This window comes from Sminthopsis crassicaudata, chromosome 3 (assembly GCF_048593235.1).
Source record: "Sminthopsis crassicaudata isolate SCR6 chromosome 3, ASM4859323v1, whole genome shotgun sequence".
Classification (NCBI taxonomy): Eukaryota; Metazoa; Chordata; class Mammalia; order Dasyuromorphia; family Dasyuridae; genus Sminthopsis; species Sminthopsis crassicaudata.
In genome coordinates this window covers 313,491,601-313,512,996 of record NC_133619.1, presented here as the reverse complement: position 1 = coordinate 313,512,996, position 21,396 = coordinate 313,491,601, and the positions used below count along the sequence as shown (strand labels likewise).

Genomic DNA, 21,396 nt, shown 5'->3' with positions numbered 1-21,396 from the left:
ACCACTATCAGTCAGGGAATCACGGCAGTTGTATCTACTAACGATAATATGCTCAAGAATGTATTAATGTATCCACATCTACAAATACCATTCCATTAATCACCAGTATTCTGGCTACTAATAGAATATCTTAAGCATATTCCATTCTTAATATACTGATTCCACAATTACCCATGGAAGGGATTCTAACATTGTCTTTGAGAAAAAAATACTTACAATTATTTATTAATGTTGTCATTTACTCTACCTAATTAAGACATTTGTTAACATAAATCTTACCTGCTGAAGTGCCAAAAATACACAATTAGGTAATATCATTAAAAGCATAAACTGCTGCCAAGCCAGAGAAAGCATCTGTTGTGTACTATACAAGATGTAGATTCTAAGCTGAAAAGGACCTCCAAGACTATCTAGTCCAACCCCTTCATTTTAGAGATGACAAAATAGAGCCATTCTAGGTAACATGACTTGCTTAGGTTACACAGGTAAGGTAGCCCACCTGGGAACTGAGCCAAAGACTTCCAACTCTGTCTAACTTTATTTATAGTGCCCCTTCACATCTCTCTACAATGTGTTGTCTTAGAGAATTTTTCCTAATCAAATCAAAAAACACCATTACATTAGGTTACCCCAAGGGAAATGGCCTCTTTTTTTATAGCAGTCTTTCTTTTAACGATATTTGCACTGATGGAATTTCACTTGTTTTTCCTTTTAATGAACAAAAATCCTTTTATTTTTTAGCAATTAATTTCTAATTTAATTCTTCCCAACCATTTGAAATAAAGAAATATTTTGTTTCTAAAATTCTTTTGGATTTTGGTTTGTTCCTTGTTTCTCCTATTGACATAGTATAGGTTTTTTGAGCTCAATGTTTCCCAGTGTGCTTAGAATAACTAGAGATTGAAAAGTGAAGGTATGGGAGAAAAGTAGAGGTTTCAATGTAGAAGACATCTGTGTGTGACATGTAAATAAATACCTATTGAAATGGATTGGCCTGGATCACCCCAGGCCAGGATTAAAAATTACAGTGCTCAAAAAGGGACCTATACGTGCCAAAATGTTTGTGGCATCTCTTTTTGTTGTAGCTAGAAACTGGAAGATGAATGGATGTCCATCAATTGGAGAATGGTTGGGTAAATTATGGTATATGAAGGTTATGGAATATTATTGCTCTGTAAGAAATGACCAGCAGGAGGAATACAGAGAGGCTTGGAGAGACTTAAATCAACTGTTGCTGAGTGAAATGAATAGAACTAGAAGGTTGCTGTACACTTCAATACTGTATGAGGATGTATTCTGATGGAAGTGGATATCTTCAACATAAAGAAGATCCAACTCACTTCCAGTTGATCAATGATGGACAGAAATAACTACACCCAGAGAAGGAACACTGGGAAGTGAATGTAAATTGTTTGCACTACTGTCTATCTACACGGGTTACTTATACCTTTGGAATCTAATACTTAATGTGCAACAAGAAAATGGTATTTACACACATATATTGTATCTAGGTTATATTGTAACACATGTAAAATGTATAGGATTGCCTGTCATCGGGGGGAGGGAGTGGAGGGAAGGGGAGGATAATTTGGAAAAAATGAATACAAGGGATAATGTTATAAAAAAAATTGCTCATGCATATATACTGTGGGAAAAAAAATTCTAAATAAAAAAAAAAAAATTGCAGTGCTCTACAATTGTATCCCTTGTCCTATCATCTACCAGAAACTTTGAACCTTCATTAGAATACATGTGACTGACAATTCAAAATAAATATCTGTAAATCACAGAGGCTGGAATTTCCTGGCATCCAAAATATAATTTCTGGATTTTGAAAAGTAATATTAAGACATATACCTCATTTGATCCCCTGATAATGCCCCAGGGTTTGTCTTCTAGCTTAAAGGGAGAGGTAACACAAATATTATAGACAGTGTTTTAAAAATGTCTTTTCAAGGAGAGAAGTAGAGCTAAGTCCTCCCATTAGCAGACATCTCTGGCCTAGCCAGGCTCACCTGATCAGGGAAGTCTAGAACTTCTGAATGAGCTGGGTTATAGAGTTCTTTGTCAGCTGCAGGATCATGCAGGAGATCACATGGGTTCTGTTTCTCTTGTCCATTACTCAACTGTGGATTTAGTTCTTGAATTTTTTCCACCTGTTCTTCCTTTCTGAGGATATTTGGACTATGGAGAAATAATTAAGATGATTTAAAAATTTTCATCAATACTTTTCATCCAAACATTCCTGATCATTTTACCATCCCAATATCTGATTGACAAGCTGGGAGCTGGGGAAGATGGGCACACCAACACTCTGCTGGGGGAGCTGTGTACTGCTTTAACTATTCTGAAAAATGAGACAAGACTTTCCTGCAAGCATCTTCTAAAACATCAATATTCCAAATTCTGTTTCAAAAACCATTTGTAGGAAATTGTCTACAAATCCTCTAACATCTAAAATCTATTCATAGCACAAAATCTACCTCCCAATGCAATAATTTCCAATTGGTAATTTTTTAACTGTCCTCTCACCTTAACTGAAACCTGGCTCTTCCTTTCAATACTCTCCAGTGGAGGCTGCATTTTTTTCCTGATTCAATTCATAAAAATTGGAGGAAGAACATCCATACAGATTCCTCACTCCCCATTATTCATCCTCTACCACCAGTAAGTTTTCTTTTTAAGTATAGGCAATGAGCTTCTAGCACCACCTCCCTATCCTTAGGATTAAGTAGCTTTCTAAATTTCTAAAATTGAATCTGAAACAGAAATTCAAAAATGGAAGTTTGATTTTTATTATGACAAGATATTACACCAAAAGCAAAAGCTAAGAAATATACCTAGAATGAAATCCATTCAATAATCAAAAAATTATATCCACAGTGATGTCTCTGGCATTATCAGAAGCATCTTCTAAATATGTGATATAAACTTTGTTAGCTTAAAAAAATATGTGAAAATACTAAAACTGCTTCTTAGATTTCTTTCTACTCTAAATTAAAAATGTTATGTAATTTAAGGGATTTTACAGATGTGATCATATAATTAATAATTTTTAAAAACTAAATAATATGTTTGCTATCTTTTTAATTAAGTACCACAGTAGAGGACAGAACTAAGAAGCAACACTATCTCTATTTCAGAATTTCTGGGAAATTCAAGTATATTTTAGTCTTATAAGTCTCTCTTTCTCCAGTTCAGTGTCTGCTATCATTCTGGGGATTTCAATGTAGAACCCCTCCAACAACCTGACCATTGTCACTCAACTTCCTCAATTCCAAGAAAGGATTTTATGTCTACCCAACTTCAGCCATTTATTGTCATAGTTATCTCCTTAACTTCATTATCTTTCTGATCTAGAATACTGAAATTTGGATGTATCTTCTTAATATTCCCTCTGCTACCACTTTTGTACAAGTCTTTATTACTAAACCATATGCTGTGTCACTGCTATCTTGCTTAGCTTTTAATAGCAAGATCTGCTTTTGCATACCAAGTCAAAAGAAATGTTCTTGGGAAAAAAAAAAAAGTTCATCATTCCCTTAAGATTTTCACTGTTCTATAATACAAAGGAAGAAATAGTTTCCTGAAAGGTCTTACATTTTCTCTGCTGTCTCCCCACACTAATCTACCCTTGATACTCCTGTGAGAAAAATTTTTTTTTTTCACAGATCTGATCACTCATATATCCACTAAAGATATCTACAGCGGTTTCCTACTACCCATCAAGTAAAATCCCTTGTCTAGTATTTAAGACCATTTACAATCCAAAACTACCCTATGCAGTCTATACATCTGTACTAAGTGGACTAATTTCTGTCCTCCTGACATATTCAATTCTTTTCAGCTTTTCATTTTTATTGAAACTATTTCCAGGGCCTGGAATGTTCTCTCCCTTCCTATTTTTAGTGGCTAAATTCCTACTCATTCTTTAAAGTCCATCTCAAATAACACTTTCTCCATGAAAACTTCCTTGATGCCCCTGTCACTAATCTCTTTTTCTCTCACATATCAAAAAGAACTTTATTTTGTAACTCCAATTCACTTCTAGGTAAAATTGTTGATTATAGTTATCTGTGTTAGTTGCCACCATCCTCCCAGTCACCCAGACTCAAAATCTAGGTATCATCTTTAACTTTTCACTCTCTTATTTGCCCACATCCAATCAGTCAACAAGTTCTGTTATATCTGCATGGTAACATCCTTCTGACAGCCCCCTCCCATTCCTCTGACACTTCTACCACCTTGGGCCAGGCCCTCATTACCTTATATCTGGACTACCACATTAGTCTTTTGGTTGGTATCCCTACCCTAAGTCTCTCCCCATTCTAGAACATTCTCTTAACTCAAAAGTCAAACCGAGCTGCTTAAATTTCATGTCTGATCATTTCATCTTGGCTCTCTCTTACCTTTCTACTCTTCTTGTGCCTTACTCATGCCTATATAGTCTGCAATCCAGGGATGCTGACTTCCTTGCTGTTCTTTTCACAAAATAAACAATTTCCCAACTCCAGGCATTTTTCACTGGCTGTACCCATGCCTGAAATGCTTTCCCTCCTGATGGCTTTAAATAATCAGCTAAATCTACCTACAAGGAGTATTTCCCAAACTTCCTTGATGTTAGTAACTTTCCTATTGTTGATTATCTTCAATTTATTCCATATCTATATTCTTTGTACCTCATTATTTGATGTAGTCTTCTTCACTATACTGTGAACTCCTTGAATATAGGGATTAACTTTCTTTGTATCTTTAGTGTTTAATTCTGTACGTGGCACATAAGAGGTGCTTAATATATGCTTGTTGACGGCTATATTTTGTTTTATCCCCTATATTGCTACATGTTTCAATGAGATCAGAAAATGTTTAACTAAACTTATCATGTTCCCGCACAACCTAATAATACTTAATAAATGCTTAATGAAAGACAGATAGAAGGAAGCAAGGAAGAGGGAGAGAGAACTCAAAGGAGGGAAAAGGGGAGGAAAGAAGGACAACGAAAATGTAGAGGAAAGAAAAGTAAAGGAGGAAAAAAGAAAGGAATAGAGAAAAAAGGGGAAGAAAGAAGGAAGACAATGACTTATTAGTCAGGTAGGGAGGGAAAGTAACTTTTCTAACTTCCTACATTGCTAGTTAATAGAAGAGCTAAGAGTTGAAAGCACAATTTCTAAATATTAATTTCAGTGGTCTACACACTATATCACACTGAGTCCTATTATTATTTTTAAATGAATTATTATTAATTTAATTGTGGCTCTACTAGTCATCAAATTAGGTTTTTGCTTACATTTAAAATTAAAGGAAACTTCATTAGTAATAACTTATAAATTTTTAAATGAATAAATTTTAAAGTTATCCCTTAGAATAAAAAAAATACAAAAATAAAAACCATATCTTATTGCTACAATTTCACTATTAGGGTCCCAGTTAACTTTACTGAGAATTCAAAACAGTTACAAGATGGGTCTTTTTAGATAAGACCTTTAAAAAAAATCTCAACATCCAAAATTCCAGTGATAGAAACAATTGAGAAACCAATGAAATATGACTATAGTTACAATAATAACAAACTAAACAGGAATTCCCAATTCAACATTAAAGGAAAAAAAATTACAAACCTAATATCTCAAGCATAAATGTTTTATTACTTTTCTTTCAGCCTGTGACATCAGTTCTCTTATTTCTCTACAACATTCAGTAGTTTGGTTTGAGGGTTTTTTAAAAAAGCTACAATATGGGAGATTCCCCTGCTATTAATTAACGTGATCCTGCTAAGAAGCAGGAAGAAAAGCTAAGAGAAAGGAACATGCACAAACTCACATGATCTCAAGAGTGAAAAGGAGCTTTAGACATGGTAAAAGTCCAACCCATATCTGATATACTCATTAGAGAATTCTCATGTTAAGTTACATTTTAAGGTAAACTGCTTACTGATTTAGGGAGGAAGGAATGAGAAAATTTTAGAACTCAAAATTTTATAAATAAAGAGTCTTACCAGCAAAATAGGACACAGAAGATGAGAAATAGCTGCAGATTCAGTGACCAGAAGAACAGGAAGCATGGAAGAAGAAATGAGGGGAACAACAGTGGCAAGAAGAATCCGAAGTAGTGCTAAGACATAGTAAAAAAAAATCATACCTCCAGAAAGAGCTGAGTGATAATGTGCTATATCACAGACTAAGACATAGTAAAAAATCATACCTCCAGAAAGAGCTGAGTGATAATGTGCTATATCACAGACTTGGCTTGCCACCAAATACCTTGACTGGCCTGCCTAAATTAGTCTCCACACTTTCTACACACAAATCCTATTTCTGCTTCCAAAACCAAGCAGAACAAGTCTGACTTTTCTTCCACAGAACATGACAACACTTCATATACTTGAAGATAGTAATCATATTTTCCCTAAGTCTTCTCTCTTCTAGTCTCTCAGGCAACAGAGGACTAATATAATCATATTTACTTGTATGATATTCTATAATTTTAAGCATATTCCCCAGTTTTCTCATTTGAGATTTCTGAGGCTATCTACAATGAAATATTTCTATAGCCATTTCAAAAAATTCAAGAATAAAATCAGTACAACTCACAATTGGGTGTTATTTATATAAGGCAAAATAACTAAGTGAATGACCACATTTAAATCTGTCAGATTATCTGTTCAGCTGGTGTATAGACAAAACCTGAATAAAATATTGCCACTATATCTAAACTGGTACTTTCAATTTTTTTTCTCTATTTTTATTTATTATCTTTTTTGAAAAAATCTTTTTTCAACTAAAAACAAAATAAGAAAAAAGAAAAACAGAAAAAGAAAATAAAAACAAAACAAAATAAGATTGTCATATGCCCATAAAAATATCAGGGAGGGTTAAAAATATGTAACAATAAGTTTTCATTTCAAGAAAGGATATATAAGAATAGAAGAAATATATCCATGAGTGTCCATCTTTTCTTCTTCCTTGTACGTTATTCTTTGCTATGTACTTTTATTCTTTTTCCCCTCTTTCATTCCCACCCCCACCTCCAAGCAGGCTACAATTAAGCGGATCCATTGATACATACACACACACACACTCCCCCAATCCCAAGCAGGCTAAAATTATGTTTATTTATTTATTTACATATATCTATGTGTGTGTGTGTGTGTGTGTGTGTGTGTGTGTGTGTGTGTGTATAGATATAGATATATGGCAAGTGTATTATATGTATACATATATATATATATATATATATTCACTCACACATACATATATATACACACACCTACATGCATATGTACACACATTACATAGACACACACGCATTTACACATATGTGAACATCTATCTAAAACAATATTAATATGGCTGACACAATGTAGATTTCTCTCTTGATTTAATCTTTAAGTTAGACGTTGATTAAGATCAATGATTGTTAGCCCTACTTTTTGTTTTTCCTAATAAATTCTACTCCTGATCTTTTTTATAGTGTGTGTGAATATCTTTTATTTCCTATCCCTGATAACTTTCTACTTTAATTCTACTCCTTCACTTGCCATGCTATTACTTAAACTCGTCCCACTCATGGATTCCTCCCTTATTTTCTCTCCCCACCCTTTACTTCCCTCTGTATCCCATTCACAGCAATCTACACCATAAATCTACACACCCTTCTATGCTCCATGTTATCCTATTCCCTCCCCCCCCCCATTTCTTTATAGATTTGCTATAATTTTTAAGGGGTGTGTGTGTGTGTGTGTGTGTGTGTGTGTGTGTTATTCCCTATTTAATCCATTCTCGACATGAGTAGATTTCAGAACTACCAACCCTTCTCCCATCTAATGTCTCTGTGTTAATTCTTCCTCTATACCTCATTTGTATAACAAAATTATTATTTTTATTTTCTCCTAGACAATTTTACTTTTTAGAGTCAGATCATACTTAACTCTGTCCCAACCTTTTTTTTTTTTTGAGCTACCCAATTACTGATGTCAAACTTAAACATATAGTATACATTTCTATGTAAAAAATAAATTTGTTCACATTGAGTTCCTTGAAATTAATCTTTTATCTTGACTCGTGCATGTTAAATTTTCTATTAGGTTCAGATTTGGTTGAGACAAAGCCCTGAAAATCTGCAAGATCGTTGAATGTTCATTTTTATTTCTGCTCCTTATTATATGCTTAATTTGGCTGGATATTCTATTTTTGGCTGCAGGTCTAGTTCTTTTATTATTGATATATGTAATTCATAAACCTGTATTCTTTTATTGTAGCTGCTGATAAGCCCTATATAATTCTAATTATAGCTCCAGTATATTTGTTTTTCTTTTTGTTCCTTATAAAATTTTCTCTGATCTGAGATTTTTGAAATTTGGCAATAATATTCCTATGTGTTTTCCATATTGTATTTCTAGGTGATGATCAGTGAACTTTTTCTATTTTTACTTTCCCTTCATGTTCTATCACTTCAGGACAACTTTAATTATTTCTTGCATTATTGTATCAGGATTCTTTTTTTTGGTCACTACTTTCAGATCCTCTTGATCTGTTTTCCAGATCTGTTTTTTTTTTTCCTTTCTTATAAGATGTTTCACATTCTCTTCTATTTTTTCCATTCTTTATATTCTTTTTGTTCTTTTTTCTTGGTTTCTTATAGTTTCTCTGGCTTTCTCTTGACTAATTCTAATTTTCAAAGAATTTTTTTTTCCTTTAAGATTCTGAATTTCCTTTTTTAATTTGTTAACTTTTTTTCATAATCTTCACATTTTTCTTGAATGATTTTTTAAAAGTTTTTCCTCAACCTCTCTCATGTAATATTTGAAGTATTTTTTGAGTTCTTTTATAAACTTTTTTTTTAGGCTGGTAGACATTTAATATTACTTTCTGGGAGTAGGAGAAACCTTTTTTAGTTACTGTCCTCCTCTGAATATGAACCCCAATCTTCCCTAATCCCATAGTAAGTTTTTATGGTTGGGTTCTTTCTTCTTTGCCTGTTTATTTATTTTTTAAAATTTGAACTATTAGCGTAAGCCATTCTAATCCATGGATGGGAGAAATGCCTCTATCTTCACTTTCCCTCATAGAGTCCTAAACCAAAAGCTCCACCCTCCTGCAAGTTTGCATAGTACCCTGTCCCACTGTTTCTGCATTCACCATCCTTCTCATCCAAGGCCAGTCCCCAGGTGAAAGTTCCTGTAGTCTAGGCAGAGGCTCCCACTGATCCCAGCTTGCCTCAGGGCTCCCCAACTAATTGTTTCTGCAAAGCTAGAAAGTGTTTGAGAGTGTTTAAACTTTGGTCTTGGGGTCGTTCTTCAGTTCTTCTCCAGAAGTCCCAGGAGGACCCTTGTTCTGCCCCACATTTTACTATTTTCTCCTGGTTTATGGTCATTCTGAGGCACAGTTTTGTTTTGAGGGAAAATCTGGACAGTTTAGAATTTTCTGACCTACTCCACTATCTCTCCAGAATCTTCCTTTCATTTTTTTCTAAGAATCAATGTCTCTTGTGAAGATGGACTATTTACTTCCTATTCACCACAGTGGCTCAGATGCACTATGGGTAAAAATACTACTATTCACAAATTAAGTATTTTCAGTTTGCAAAAATTTCAGAAGTCAAAAGTTCATCACTATTATTTACGTTTTAACTATATTGTATATCATGTCTTTATAAGGCCATTCTAAGGCCACTTAAGCCTAGATATAATATTTCTAATGAGAAGATGGGGAAAGGATGATTTTTAATATGATAATTACCATTATCATCATTTCTTCACTAAGTTATTATTCTCCTACAAATGATATTCTATCAAATGAAATGCAAAAGTGTAATCCAGCTTTTATATGAACAATTATCCCTCAATATTAAAATTATTAATAAAATAAAAATAATGATATTTTACATTTCTACAATTCTCATACAACTTTTTCATTTAATTCTTACAATTACCCTATTAGGTAAATAGATAATGCACTTATTTTACAGATGGGGAAATTAAGACTCAGGGATATTACATAACTAACAAATAGTGAAGCCAGAACTAGAATCCAGATTTCCTGATTTCTATTTCAAGTGCTTTATTCTCTAAATCATACTGTTTCTCCAGCCAAAACAAAAATTCTTTGTCTACCATGGAAATAAAGTTCTCTCTATTGCAAAGGAGTTAGGAATTGATATAGAAGAGAAAAGCATTTGGGCTTGGCAATGAGAACTGGCATACTATATCTCATTACTAGGTTCCATTCTTTAAGAACAAGGGCCATGTCTTCTTGTTCTGGTCCCCCATATCTACTCTAGTGGTAGCCCCAAAATCAGCTGTTCACTAAACAAACACTGAGTCTTAGGGAACTAAATTGTTTTGAATTAGATTCAAACTGAACTAAAGTTAGTGCTTGAATGCAAGCAATTAGGATTAGATTACTCTTTAGTAGCTACAAAAAAAAAGCAATTCCATTCTTCTATAACAAATGATCATCTATCTTCTTGTCAGCCCTCATGAAAAAATTATAAAAACAAAAAAGAGTTACAAAGACTGAGCCACTCTCTCCTCAACCCCCCAGTGAAAATATTTTTTAACTCCAGGACTACAATATGTTGGATAGGAATTCTTCACATACATTTAAAAACAAGGAAGAAACTGACACTTACCTATGCTCTTTATTCAATTCTTTATTCTGAAACAGAATACAAAAAAATATTAGCAGAAGACCATCATTATATGTGAATGGGGTAATGGCCTGTCTATATTTAAAATGTGGAAGGCTGATTTGGGGAGTGTGCGTTTCTAACACCTTTGGCAAGAGAATTAATTCCAAAGGACAATTTTATTGCTCTCAGTTGATACTGGTAGATTATGTGTTAAGACTGACTTTTCAAAATTGGCTATATTGTTCCCATGGGCAGTATGTAAAACTAGCCTACCTCAGCAATATGAGTAACTGAGGGTATGAATGAATTAGCATTGTATTATACATTAGGACTGCAAATATAAAGCAAGCCAGTCCCTGCCCTTAAAAAGTTTCCATCCTGATAGGTAGATATAAAATACCTAAAGAAGTGGGAGCCAGTGAAGAGGGTCTTAAGTTTGAGGAATCACAATGATTTCTAGTAGAATCAAAGAATGAAAATAGTTGAAATGGGTCTACAAGGTAGTCATAATATCCATTTACAGGCATTTTGATATCATATACTTCCTCCATTTAGATATGTACAGTCATATACCAAATAATTTCTAGACTATAATCAACTCTAACCAACTTCCAATCTGATCTTCTCACAGGGTAAGACACTAGTTTCTAAAAACACTGATCTTCATTAGTATTCCTTTAAAATAGAAAATCTTAAAATTCTGGAAATAGTAAAATTTTTAAAAGAAGTAATTTTTATATCATTTGTATTTATAAATAATTTTATTTTTTTCTCCTTTTGTATTGCATTTAATTTGGCAGTATGACAATTTGGGCTTTTTTTACTAGTGACGATTAAGTATAATTTTTTTTTTTTCCAGATGATGGAAAACAAAAAATAGTGACCCATGGTAAACTGCTTATAGTACTGCTTCCTAGGCCTACTTTTTGGAGGTAAAAAATGACAAGCATACATGTGCAAGTAGGATGTGTCCAAGTAGGATCACCAGTTTAACTGTATGTAGCCCATTTACAGAAGGGAACGTTCCAAAAAAATACTTTAATTCAAGGCTTTAAAATCAATAAATTTTAAAAGAATTATTAAGTGAAATAGTAAGCTGTAGTGTACTAAATAATGATACAAAAAGTATAACAAGTACCAAAAAAACCCAAAAACCCAACACCCCAAAACTTTTTTTTTTTTTACCAAAATAGTCTCAACAATTTTGCTTAAAACTTACAATTTAATTTAACTCAATAAAAGCAACTGTTTTGTTTTAAAACTGGCTTCACTTTTTCTTAATCTTTATCAACATTAATATTCAGGGCTGTTCTATTTGAGTTTTAAAATAGTCTGGTCATAGAACAATTAAACAGATACCTTATTCATACTGTATTTTGACACATAAATGAATTTTAACATGATCTCAGTTTCCTTCTCATACAACTGGATAGGAAATAGCAATTTTTTTCACCATAAAGGTGATGAGTCACAGTTGGCTATATTCGTCCAAATGGTTCAAGAAACCTAGGTGTAACTACAGGCTCCAATATCAAATCAGGTCCCTACAAAGGAATAAGGCACTCTAGAAAGCAAGCATAGTTGAGGAGATTAGATAAAGAAAAATTGTTTTTCCTTTCCTACAGATAAAAGTGATTTCTTTGTACCCTCTCAAATGTGAAAAAGAAAATCAAGATTCCCTAAAGGTTTGCAAGTGGACTAAATACCTGAAGGATAAAAAAATCGTGCTACTGTAATAATGAGTTCTAATATATATATTAAAAAGAATTAGTATTTTTAACTATCTTCAGATAGAAAGGGATAAAACTTTCCAAGTGACTTTTATATAGACTTTATATAGACATAGAAATATTTAAGTTGAACATAACCAAAAAATCCAAAAAAAAATATTAAACATTCAGGTTTCAGAATGCCAAGACTATTTAATAAATATCACAAGACCTCATAAATTATTTTAGCTACCTCTCTACCTGGATTGATTTTCAGTTCAAAGAGTGAATAGATGTATTACATTCAAGTGTTCAGTACAGATATAGAAAAAAATAAATTAGTTGTTTCAAATTCTCTTGGTTTTTATAATCTCACTTGTTAAAAGTGACAGTCAAGGATTGGTTTTCTTATGACTGATCATTATCCTGATAGAGTACCTTTAACTTGATAAATCTGACTTAGTAAATAATGCTTTATTTTAATCATGTATCATCAAGCCAAAGGGTTTAGCATTTTTTATAGGTCAACTTATCATTTGAAGGAACTGAGATCTTAACATATATAAAATACCCAATAAATCATTTCTTTGTTAGGAATTATCCATGCTAGTAGTTTCTTTATGTAGCATTTCCTAGGTATTATTTGTAATATGGCTACTACTGCTCTTACCTTCTTAGTCTTATTCTTTTTCTTCTTCTTTGATTTATTGTTAACTTGAGCATTCTGTAATAGACATGTCATTATAAACAATTTACCACAGCAAACATATATATATATATACACACACACATACACATTTATGAATGAAGAATACAATTCTATTCCGCATCCCAGGCTTTACACACAAAATAAATAATTGTAACCTTTATTTTTCTAGTGTTCTACTATAACCATGTTTCTTTTCTAGATTAGGTGAGAGCTATTATCACTTACATCAGAAATTCCACAATCTCACCTGGAGAACACAATCAAGAAAACAAAAGAAGCATTACTAACTATATAAATATTATATATATATATATATATATATATATATATATATATATATATATATATATATATATATATATATATATATATATATATATATATATATAAACATATATATATATATATAAACATATATATATATATACATATATATGTATATATTATAGTTAATTAGTTAGTTAGTTAGTAATGCTCCTTTTGTTACTATATATAAGATTCCAGATGTTCTAAATTATCACCCACAACATCAACATTTACATGTACCACAAATGGGAGAGGCCCTTTGAGGACAATGTTTGGATTTAATCATTTCAGGAGCAATTTATAAATTTATGGCAGCATTTGTGGAAAGTAAAGGTATTATCAAGTCTTTGGAGGGAGGGGGAATAACCCTCTGATTACTCTTTCAGCAGTTTCCCAATACTGATTGTAAAAATTGTGAAGAAGCATCCCTCGTACCTAGGCTTTCTCACCCATTTCTCTTCTCCTATGACCATTTTGGCCTCTTCTTCTCTCTTTTCTAGCTCCAAACAGTGAGTGACAAATTAGGATTGACTGCAGAGACAGAGTGGAGTAGACAGGGGTACTGGAAATGGATTCTTCTAATGCAGGGGTTCTCAAACTACAGACCGGGGGCCAGATGCAGTGGCTGAGGACGTTTATGCGGCTGGGTTATGGCAAATGGGCCGAGGGGCAGAGACGAGAGTGTGAGGTTTTGTTTTTACTATGGTCCGGCCCTCCAACAATCTGAGGGAAGGTGAACTGGCCCCCTATTTAAAAAGTTTGAGGACCACTATTCTAATGTCTTTGCATCCCCATCTTCCTTAAGATTTTGAAAACAGGAATGCTTTGGGTGGTGGCAAAAATGGTAGGCTAAATGATCTAAGTTTTGTCTAAGTCCATGTTTCTGTGATTAATAAGAACTTATACCTCCTGGACATCTTTAATGGATTCTATCGAAGATTCACTGGGTGCTGATTTTTCATCCTTAGGAATTTCCACTGGTAGTTCTTCTGAGTCTGATTTCATATCTTTAGCAGAATCTACTGGAGATACATACTGTTCTAGTATCTCATCTTGAAAGGTCTCTTCTGGATTATAATCTAAATATTAGAGACAAAGAATTCAAAATCCAGACACAAATAATTAGGCTAATTATTATTATAATGGAATAGAAAGAGCACTGGACTAGGAATCAGAAGACATGGGTTTTAGCATCACCTTAACTACTTATCAGATGAGAGAACAAGGATAAATCACTAATTTTGGGGACCTTAGTCCCTCCCTTTTAAAATAAAGATCATAAAATATACTCTGCCACCCTCACATCATTATTGTGAAGACTACAAAAAAATGCTTTATAAACTTTAAAGCAGAACCTGGCACATAGTAGGTGCTTAATAAATGTTTAACGAATTGAACTGAATAACACAAGCAACTGTAGATTAAACAAGCCTTATGTTACAGAATATGGATGCAAGGACACAAACACAACAGACCCTCATCTTAAGAAGCTTACTACTATGGGGAAGGGAGAGAAGCATATGGCATAATATATATAGCAGGGGTTCTCAAACTATGCCCCCTGGACCAGAGGAGGCCCTCTGAGGACATTTATGCAGCCCGCCGGGTTATGGCAAAATCAGAGCAGAAGTGACATTTGACCTAAACTTGAGTTAGCAACACACACTTCCGACACTGGTCTGAGGTTCATAGTTTTTGTTTGTACTAAGGTCCAGCTCTCCCACAGTCTGAGGGACAGTGAACTAGCCCCTATTTTAAAAGTTTGAGGACCACTGATATATAGGATAAAGAAAACTGAGACAGGCGACAGTAGAGATAGCTGGAAAGTAGAGAAAATGTAGACTGAAGAAAGGTTTATAGAAAAGGTATCAACTGAAGTGGGCTCTGAAACAAGGATTTTCAAGGCAGAAATAAAGAAGAATTTCATTCCAGGCACTGAGGATAGCTAATTCAGAGTTAGAAAATGAAGTAGGAATTTGAGTAGTAGTTAACAGATAAGGCTAGTTTGGGGGAAAAACTATAAAGGGGAATGGCATCAAACAATCCTGGAAAGGTAGGTAGGAGGCTCAAATTATTTAGCATCTTAAATAACTCTGAAGTTACTCAAGCTTATGAAGCTTATATTGGTATCAGAAAGCCACTGACAGTTTTCCCAGCAGGAGGGGCTGTGCCCTTTGAAGACATATCTATCAGGATACCAGAGGAGGGGAGGAAGAGCAGGCAGATAACATAAGAGCCCTCTTCCTGCGTTCAAATACACCTCAGACACTTACCGGGTGACCATGGGCAAGTCACTTAATTGTGTTTGCCTCAGTTTCCCCATCTGTAAAATGAGCAGAAGGAAATGGCCTACCACTGCAGTAGTTTTACCAAGAAAACCCCAAATGGAGTGGCAAAGAACTGGACATGGCTGGGAAAGGATGAACAAAGTAGGTGAGAGGCAAAGGGGGTCTGAACTAGGGTAGCAAGAAAGGCCTGAATACAAAGGATGGAAAATTAGCTAAGAAGGAGGAAGAGGTATTAAAATATTATTAGTACATATCAAATAATGAGCACTAAATACATGTTTGTTCAGTGAATACATGAGTGATAAACTTACTATGAGAATTCTGTCTTGATTTCACAGTCACTCCTATAGTATGAGAAAAAAAAAATTCAGATGTTTATACACGAAAAATACTTAATCGCGATAAAACTAGATTGAGACGGAACACCAAAGATTTTCACATCTGCTTCGTTCTGCAACAGATACAGAAATGGGGATCTGGAGTCTTTTATTCCCACTTTTGGGGCTCTCTTTAGAATTAAGTATCAAGACTACAGAAACGTAATTAGAAGAGGAGACATGCAAGAGCTTTGACTGCTTCATATGACGTAATGCCTAAGGACCTCTCTGAGGAGAGAGTTGGTGGTTGGGAGATTAGTTTCTTGTTTTTAGTTTTAATTTTTTTGGGGGAGGGGACCACCATAGACAACTTCAGAAAGTCATTCGGCCATAATGGAGAGACCAGGCTGTGAAGGGGAGGGGGGGGTAGAAGGAGGAGGGAAGAAAGGAAGGGAAGGAAGTGGATTAGAGAGAGGAGGAAGCAGGTCAAAGGTCAAGGTCACTAGCCCAGCTCCTACAAAAACAAGTGAAATAGGGGTGAAGGTATGGGTGGGAGCTCCCTCATTCCAGTGTCACTCAGCCTCCTCCCCACTTTTTGTTCTATTTTATAAGGATTCTTGGGAATACTTGCCACAGCCACTGAGGTAGGTCAAGAACTAAGTAGAAAAATGGGTTTCTGATGATTAAATTGGAGGAGGAGGTTAGAATTCAGGGGGTGAGAAAAGTGCAGACCTCCAAACGAAGGGCCGCAGGGATCCAAACCTGGCCACCTCCTGGGGACCTCCTGGCAAAGGATGGCCAGGCGGAAGGGAAGTGCTCTCCAGCCATTGGCTGAGAGAGCCACGAGCCCGCCCCCTTCCAGGGTGGGGCTTACTCACCAGAGCGCCTTTGATTGGCCGGGGGGTGGCAGGTGCTTCAAAGGACTTCCCAAGTGAGCCGGTGCAAAGCACAGTGTGCTCATGAAATGAAACCATTGTGGGAATAGCCCCCAAATGGGGTTCTTCCCTTCCCCCTCCCTCTCACAATGTTGGGGATGTCTACGGACCTCCTCTCAAAATGATCTTTTAATGCATAAAATAAAATGTACAGGATTGCAAAGGAAGCTCCTTATATTACACTTAAGTTGATGAACAATGTTATCTGCCTTCAGGAGCGCAGATACTTGAAGCATGCTTTTTTCCGCTTCATTTTTCTTGCTTTTTTGGTTGTTGTTGCAACATGGCTAACAGGAAAATATGGTTTATATGCTTCTACAGTATACCTGGTAGCCTTCACAAAAAGTGGGAACGAGAGACTGGAACTCAATTTTTTAAAATAAAGTCATTTTAATTAACATTAATATTAATTAACTTAATTAATATTATTGGGAAATAGTTAATGAAATAAAATGTACTAAAAGAAGTAATAGAAAGAAGTCAAAAAAGAAATTGTTTTGAAATATGTTCACAGATTCCAGGTTAAGAATCCTACAAGTAAAAAAAAGTAAAGAAATAAAAAATAAAAATAAAAAAAGAATCCTACAAGTAAAAGGAAGCCAAATTCTGAGTAATTGCAAAACCAAGAAAAGTCACCCCCAACCAAAAATTAAACTTGAAATACAAAAATTAAAAGGAGAAATCAATAATATTGAAAGTAAAAAAACTATTGAATTAATAAATAAAACCAAGAGTTGGTTTTATGAAAAAGCCAATAAAATAGATAAACCTTTGGTAAATTTGATCAGAAAAAAGAAAGGAAAATCAAATTGTTAGTCTTACAAATGAAAAGGGGGATCTTTCCACCAATGAAGAGGAAATTAGAGAGATAATAAGGAGTTACTTTGCCCAACTTTATGCCAATAAATTTGATAACTTAAGTGAAATGGATGACTTCCTCCAAAAATATAGGCTCCCTAGATTAACAGAGAGGAGATAAATTGCTTAAATAGTCCCATTTCAGAAAAAGAAATAGAACAAGCTATTAATCAACTCCCCAGGAAAAAATCCCCAGGACCAGATGGATTCACATGTGAATTCTACCAAACATTTAAAGAACAATTAGCCCCAATGTTATATAAATTATTTGAAAAAATAGGGGATGAAGGAGTCCTACCAAACTCCTTTTATGACACAGACATGGTACTGATACCTAAACCAGGTAGATCGAAAACCGAGAAAGAAAATTATAGACCAATTTCCTTAATGAATATTGATGCTAAAATCTTAAATAAGATATTAGCAAAAAGACTTCAGAAAATCATCTCCAGGATAATACACTATGATCAAGTAGGATTTATTCCAGGAATGCAGGGCTGGTTTAATATTAGGAAAACTATTAATATAATTGACCATATTAATAATCAAATTAATAAGAACCATATGATCATCTCAATAGATGCAGAAAAAGCATTTGACAAAATCCAACATCCATTCCTACTAAAAACTCTTGAGAGTATAGGAATAAATGGACTATTCCTTAGAATAATCAGGAGCATATATTTAAGACCGTCAGTAAGCATAATATGCAATAGAAATAAACTACAACCTTTCCCAGTAAGATCAGGAGTGAAACAAGGTTGCCCACTATCACCATTACTATTCAATATAGTACTAGAAACGCTAGCCTCGGCAATAAGAGCCGAGAAAGAGATTCAAGGAATTAGAGTAGGAAATGAGGAAATCAAACTATCACTTTTTGCAGATGACATGATGGTATACTTAGAGAACCCCAAAGACTCTGCTAAAAAGCTACTAGAAATAATTCAAAATTTCAGCAAAGTGGCAGGATACAAAATAAATCCACATAAATCCTCAGCATTTTTATATATCACTAACAAAATGCAACAGCAAGAGATACAAAGAGAAATTCCATTCCAAACAAATGTTGAGAGTATAAAGTATTTGGGAATCCATCTACCAAAGAAAAGTCAGGAATTATATGAGAAAAATTACAAAACACTTGCCACAAAAATAAAGTCAGATTTAAATAATTGGAAAGACATTCAGTGCTCTTGGACAGGCCGAGCGAATATAATAAAGATGACAATACTCCCCAAACTAATCTATCTATTTAGTGCTATACCAATCAGACTCCCAAGAAACTATTTTAATGACCTAGAAAAAAAATAACAACAAAATTCATATGGAAGAATAAGAAGTCGAGAATTGCAAGGGAACTAATGAAAAAAAAAAAAAAAACTCAGAGGAAGGTGGTCTAAGTGTACCTGATCTAAAGCTATATTATATAGCAGCAGTCACCGAAACCATTTGGTATTGGCTAAGAAATAGACCAGTAGATCAGTGAAACAGATTAGATACAAAGGACAAAAAAGGGTACATCTATAGCAATCTAATCTTTGACAAACCCAAAGATACCAACATTAGGGATAAAACTGTTGGGAAAACTGGAAATTAATATGGCAGAAATTAGATATGGATCCACACTTAACACCATATACCAAGATAAGATCAAAATGGGTCCATGATTTAGGCATAAAGAGGAGATCATAAATAGATTAGAGGAACAGAGGATAGTCTACCTCTCAGACCTGTGGAGGAGGAAGGAATTTATGACCAGAGGAGAACTAGAGATCATTATTGATCACAAAATAGAAGATTTTGATTACATCAAACTAAAAAGTTTCTGTACAAATAATACTAATGCAAACAAGATTAGAAGGAAAGTAACAAATTGGGAAAATATTTTTAAAAGCAAAGGTTCTGACAAAGGTCTCATTTCCAAAATATATGGAGAACTGACCCTAATTTATAAGAAACCGAACCATTCTCCAATTGATAAATGGTCAAAGGATATGAACAAACAATTCTCAGATGAAGAAATTGAAACTATATCCACTCACATGAAAGAGTGTTCCAAATCACTACTGATCAGAGAAATGCAAATTAAGACAACTCTGAGATACCACTACACACCTGTTAGATTGGCTAAGATGACAGGAACAAATAATGATGAATGTTGGAGGGGATGTGGGAAAACTGGGACACTAATACATTGCTGGTGGAGTTGTGAAAGAATCCAGCCATTCTGGAGAGCAATTTGGAACTATGCCCAAAAAGTTATCAAACTGTGCATACCCTTTGATCCAGCAGTGCTACTACTGGGCCTCTATCCCAAAGAAATACTAAAGAGCGGAAAGAGACATATATGTGCCAAAATGTTTGTGGCAGCTCTTTTTGTTGTAGCTAGAAACTGGAAGATGAATGGATGTCCATCAGTTGGAGAATGGTTGGGTAAATTATGGTATATGAAGGTTATGGAATATTATTTCTCGGTAAGAAATGACCAGCAGGAGGAATACAGAGAGGCCTGGAGAGACTTACATCAACTGATGCTGAGTGAAATGAGCAGAACCAGAAGATCACTGTACACTTCAACAACAATACTGTATGAGGATGTATTCTGATGGAAGTGGAAATCTTCAACATAAAGAAGAGCCAACTCACTTCCAGTTGATCAATGATGGACAGAGGTAGCTACACCCAGAGAAGAAACACTGGGAAGTGAATGTAAATTGTTAGCACTAATATCTGTCTGCCCAGGTTACATGTACCTTCGGAATCTAATGCTTATTGTGCAACAAGAAAATGGTATTTACACACATGTATTGTATCTAGGTTATATTGTAACACATGTAAAATGTATGGGATTGCCTGTCATCGGGGGGAGGGAGTACAGGGAGGGGGGGATAATTTGGAAACATGAATACAAGGGATAATATTATAAAAATATATATAATAAAAATTATTTAAAAAAAAAAACACAAACAAAAACAAAAACAAAACAAAAAAAAAAAAAAAACAAGAAAAGTCTCTAGAGGACAAATAATGATACTTTATCTCCAGGGTTGTAGTAGTAAATGTTTAACAACTTATTTTTCTTTTAATATATGAGGACATATTCTTAAGTTTGATTTACATTATTAATGCTTTCTTAAGGGAAAAGGGCTCGCATGTGCAGAAATGTTGTAGCAGCTCTTTCTGTAGTGGCGAGGCGCTGGAAATTAAGTGGATGGCTGACTAAGTTATGGCATAGGAAAGTAATGGAATATTATTGTTCTGTAAGAAAGGAGAAGCAGACTGATTTCAGAAAAGCCTTGGAAAGACCTTCATGAACTGATGCTGAGTAAAATGAGCAGAACCAGGAAAACATTATACATGTAATCTTTCAGAAGAAAAATAGATTTTTAATGAAATAGAGGACTTTCAAGCAATGCTGATAAAAAAAAAAAAGAGCAAAGCTGAATAGAAAACTTTACATTCAAACACAACTCAAGAAAAACATAAAAAGGCAAACATGGAAAAAAATAATAACAGATTCAATGAGTTCCAAGGGTTCTCAAACTACAGCCACTGAGTTACTACAAATGGGCTGAGGGGCGGAGACAGAGTGTGAGCTTTTGTTTTTACTATAGCCCAGCCCTCCAACAGTCTGAGGGACAG

At 34.3% G+C, this 21,396-nt stretch overlaps 1 protein-coding gene across 3 annotated transcripts in view; it reads right to left on the bottom strand.

The window, feature by feature from the left end:
• Positions 1-21,396, bottom strand: part of DZIP3 (DAZ interacting zinc finger protein 3) — a 111,114-nt gene that overhangs the window by 31,058 nt on the left and 58,660 nt on the right. For 2 of the 3 annotated variants that reach the window (XM_074301127.1, XM_074301129.1), the window contains exons 13-17: positions 15,953-15,985; positions 14,260-14,432; positions 13,009-13,062; positions 10,630-10,655; positions 2,016-2,184 (exon numbers count right to left, since the gene is read on the bottom strand). In XM_074301127.1, coding sequence (XP_074157228.1) covers positions 2,016-2,184; positions 10,630-10,655; positions 13,009-13,062; positions 14,260-14,432; positions 15,953-15,985 — 455 coding nt within the window. Of the gene's footprint in view, positions 1-2,015; positions 2,185-10,629; positions 10,656-13,008; positions 13,063-14,259; positions 14,433-15,952; positions 15,988-21,396 lie in introns of all 3 variants that reach the window. The other variant, XM_074301128.1, reaches the window with a different exon arrangement.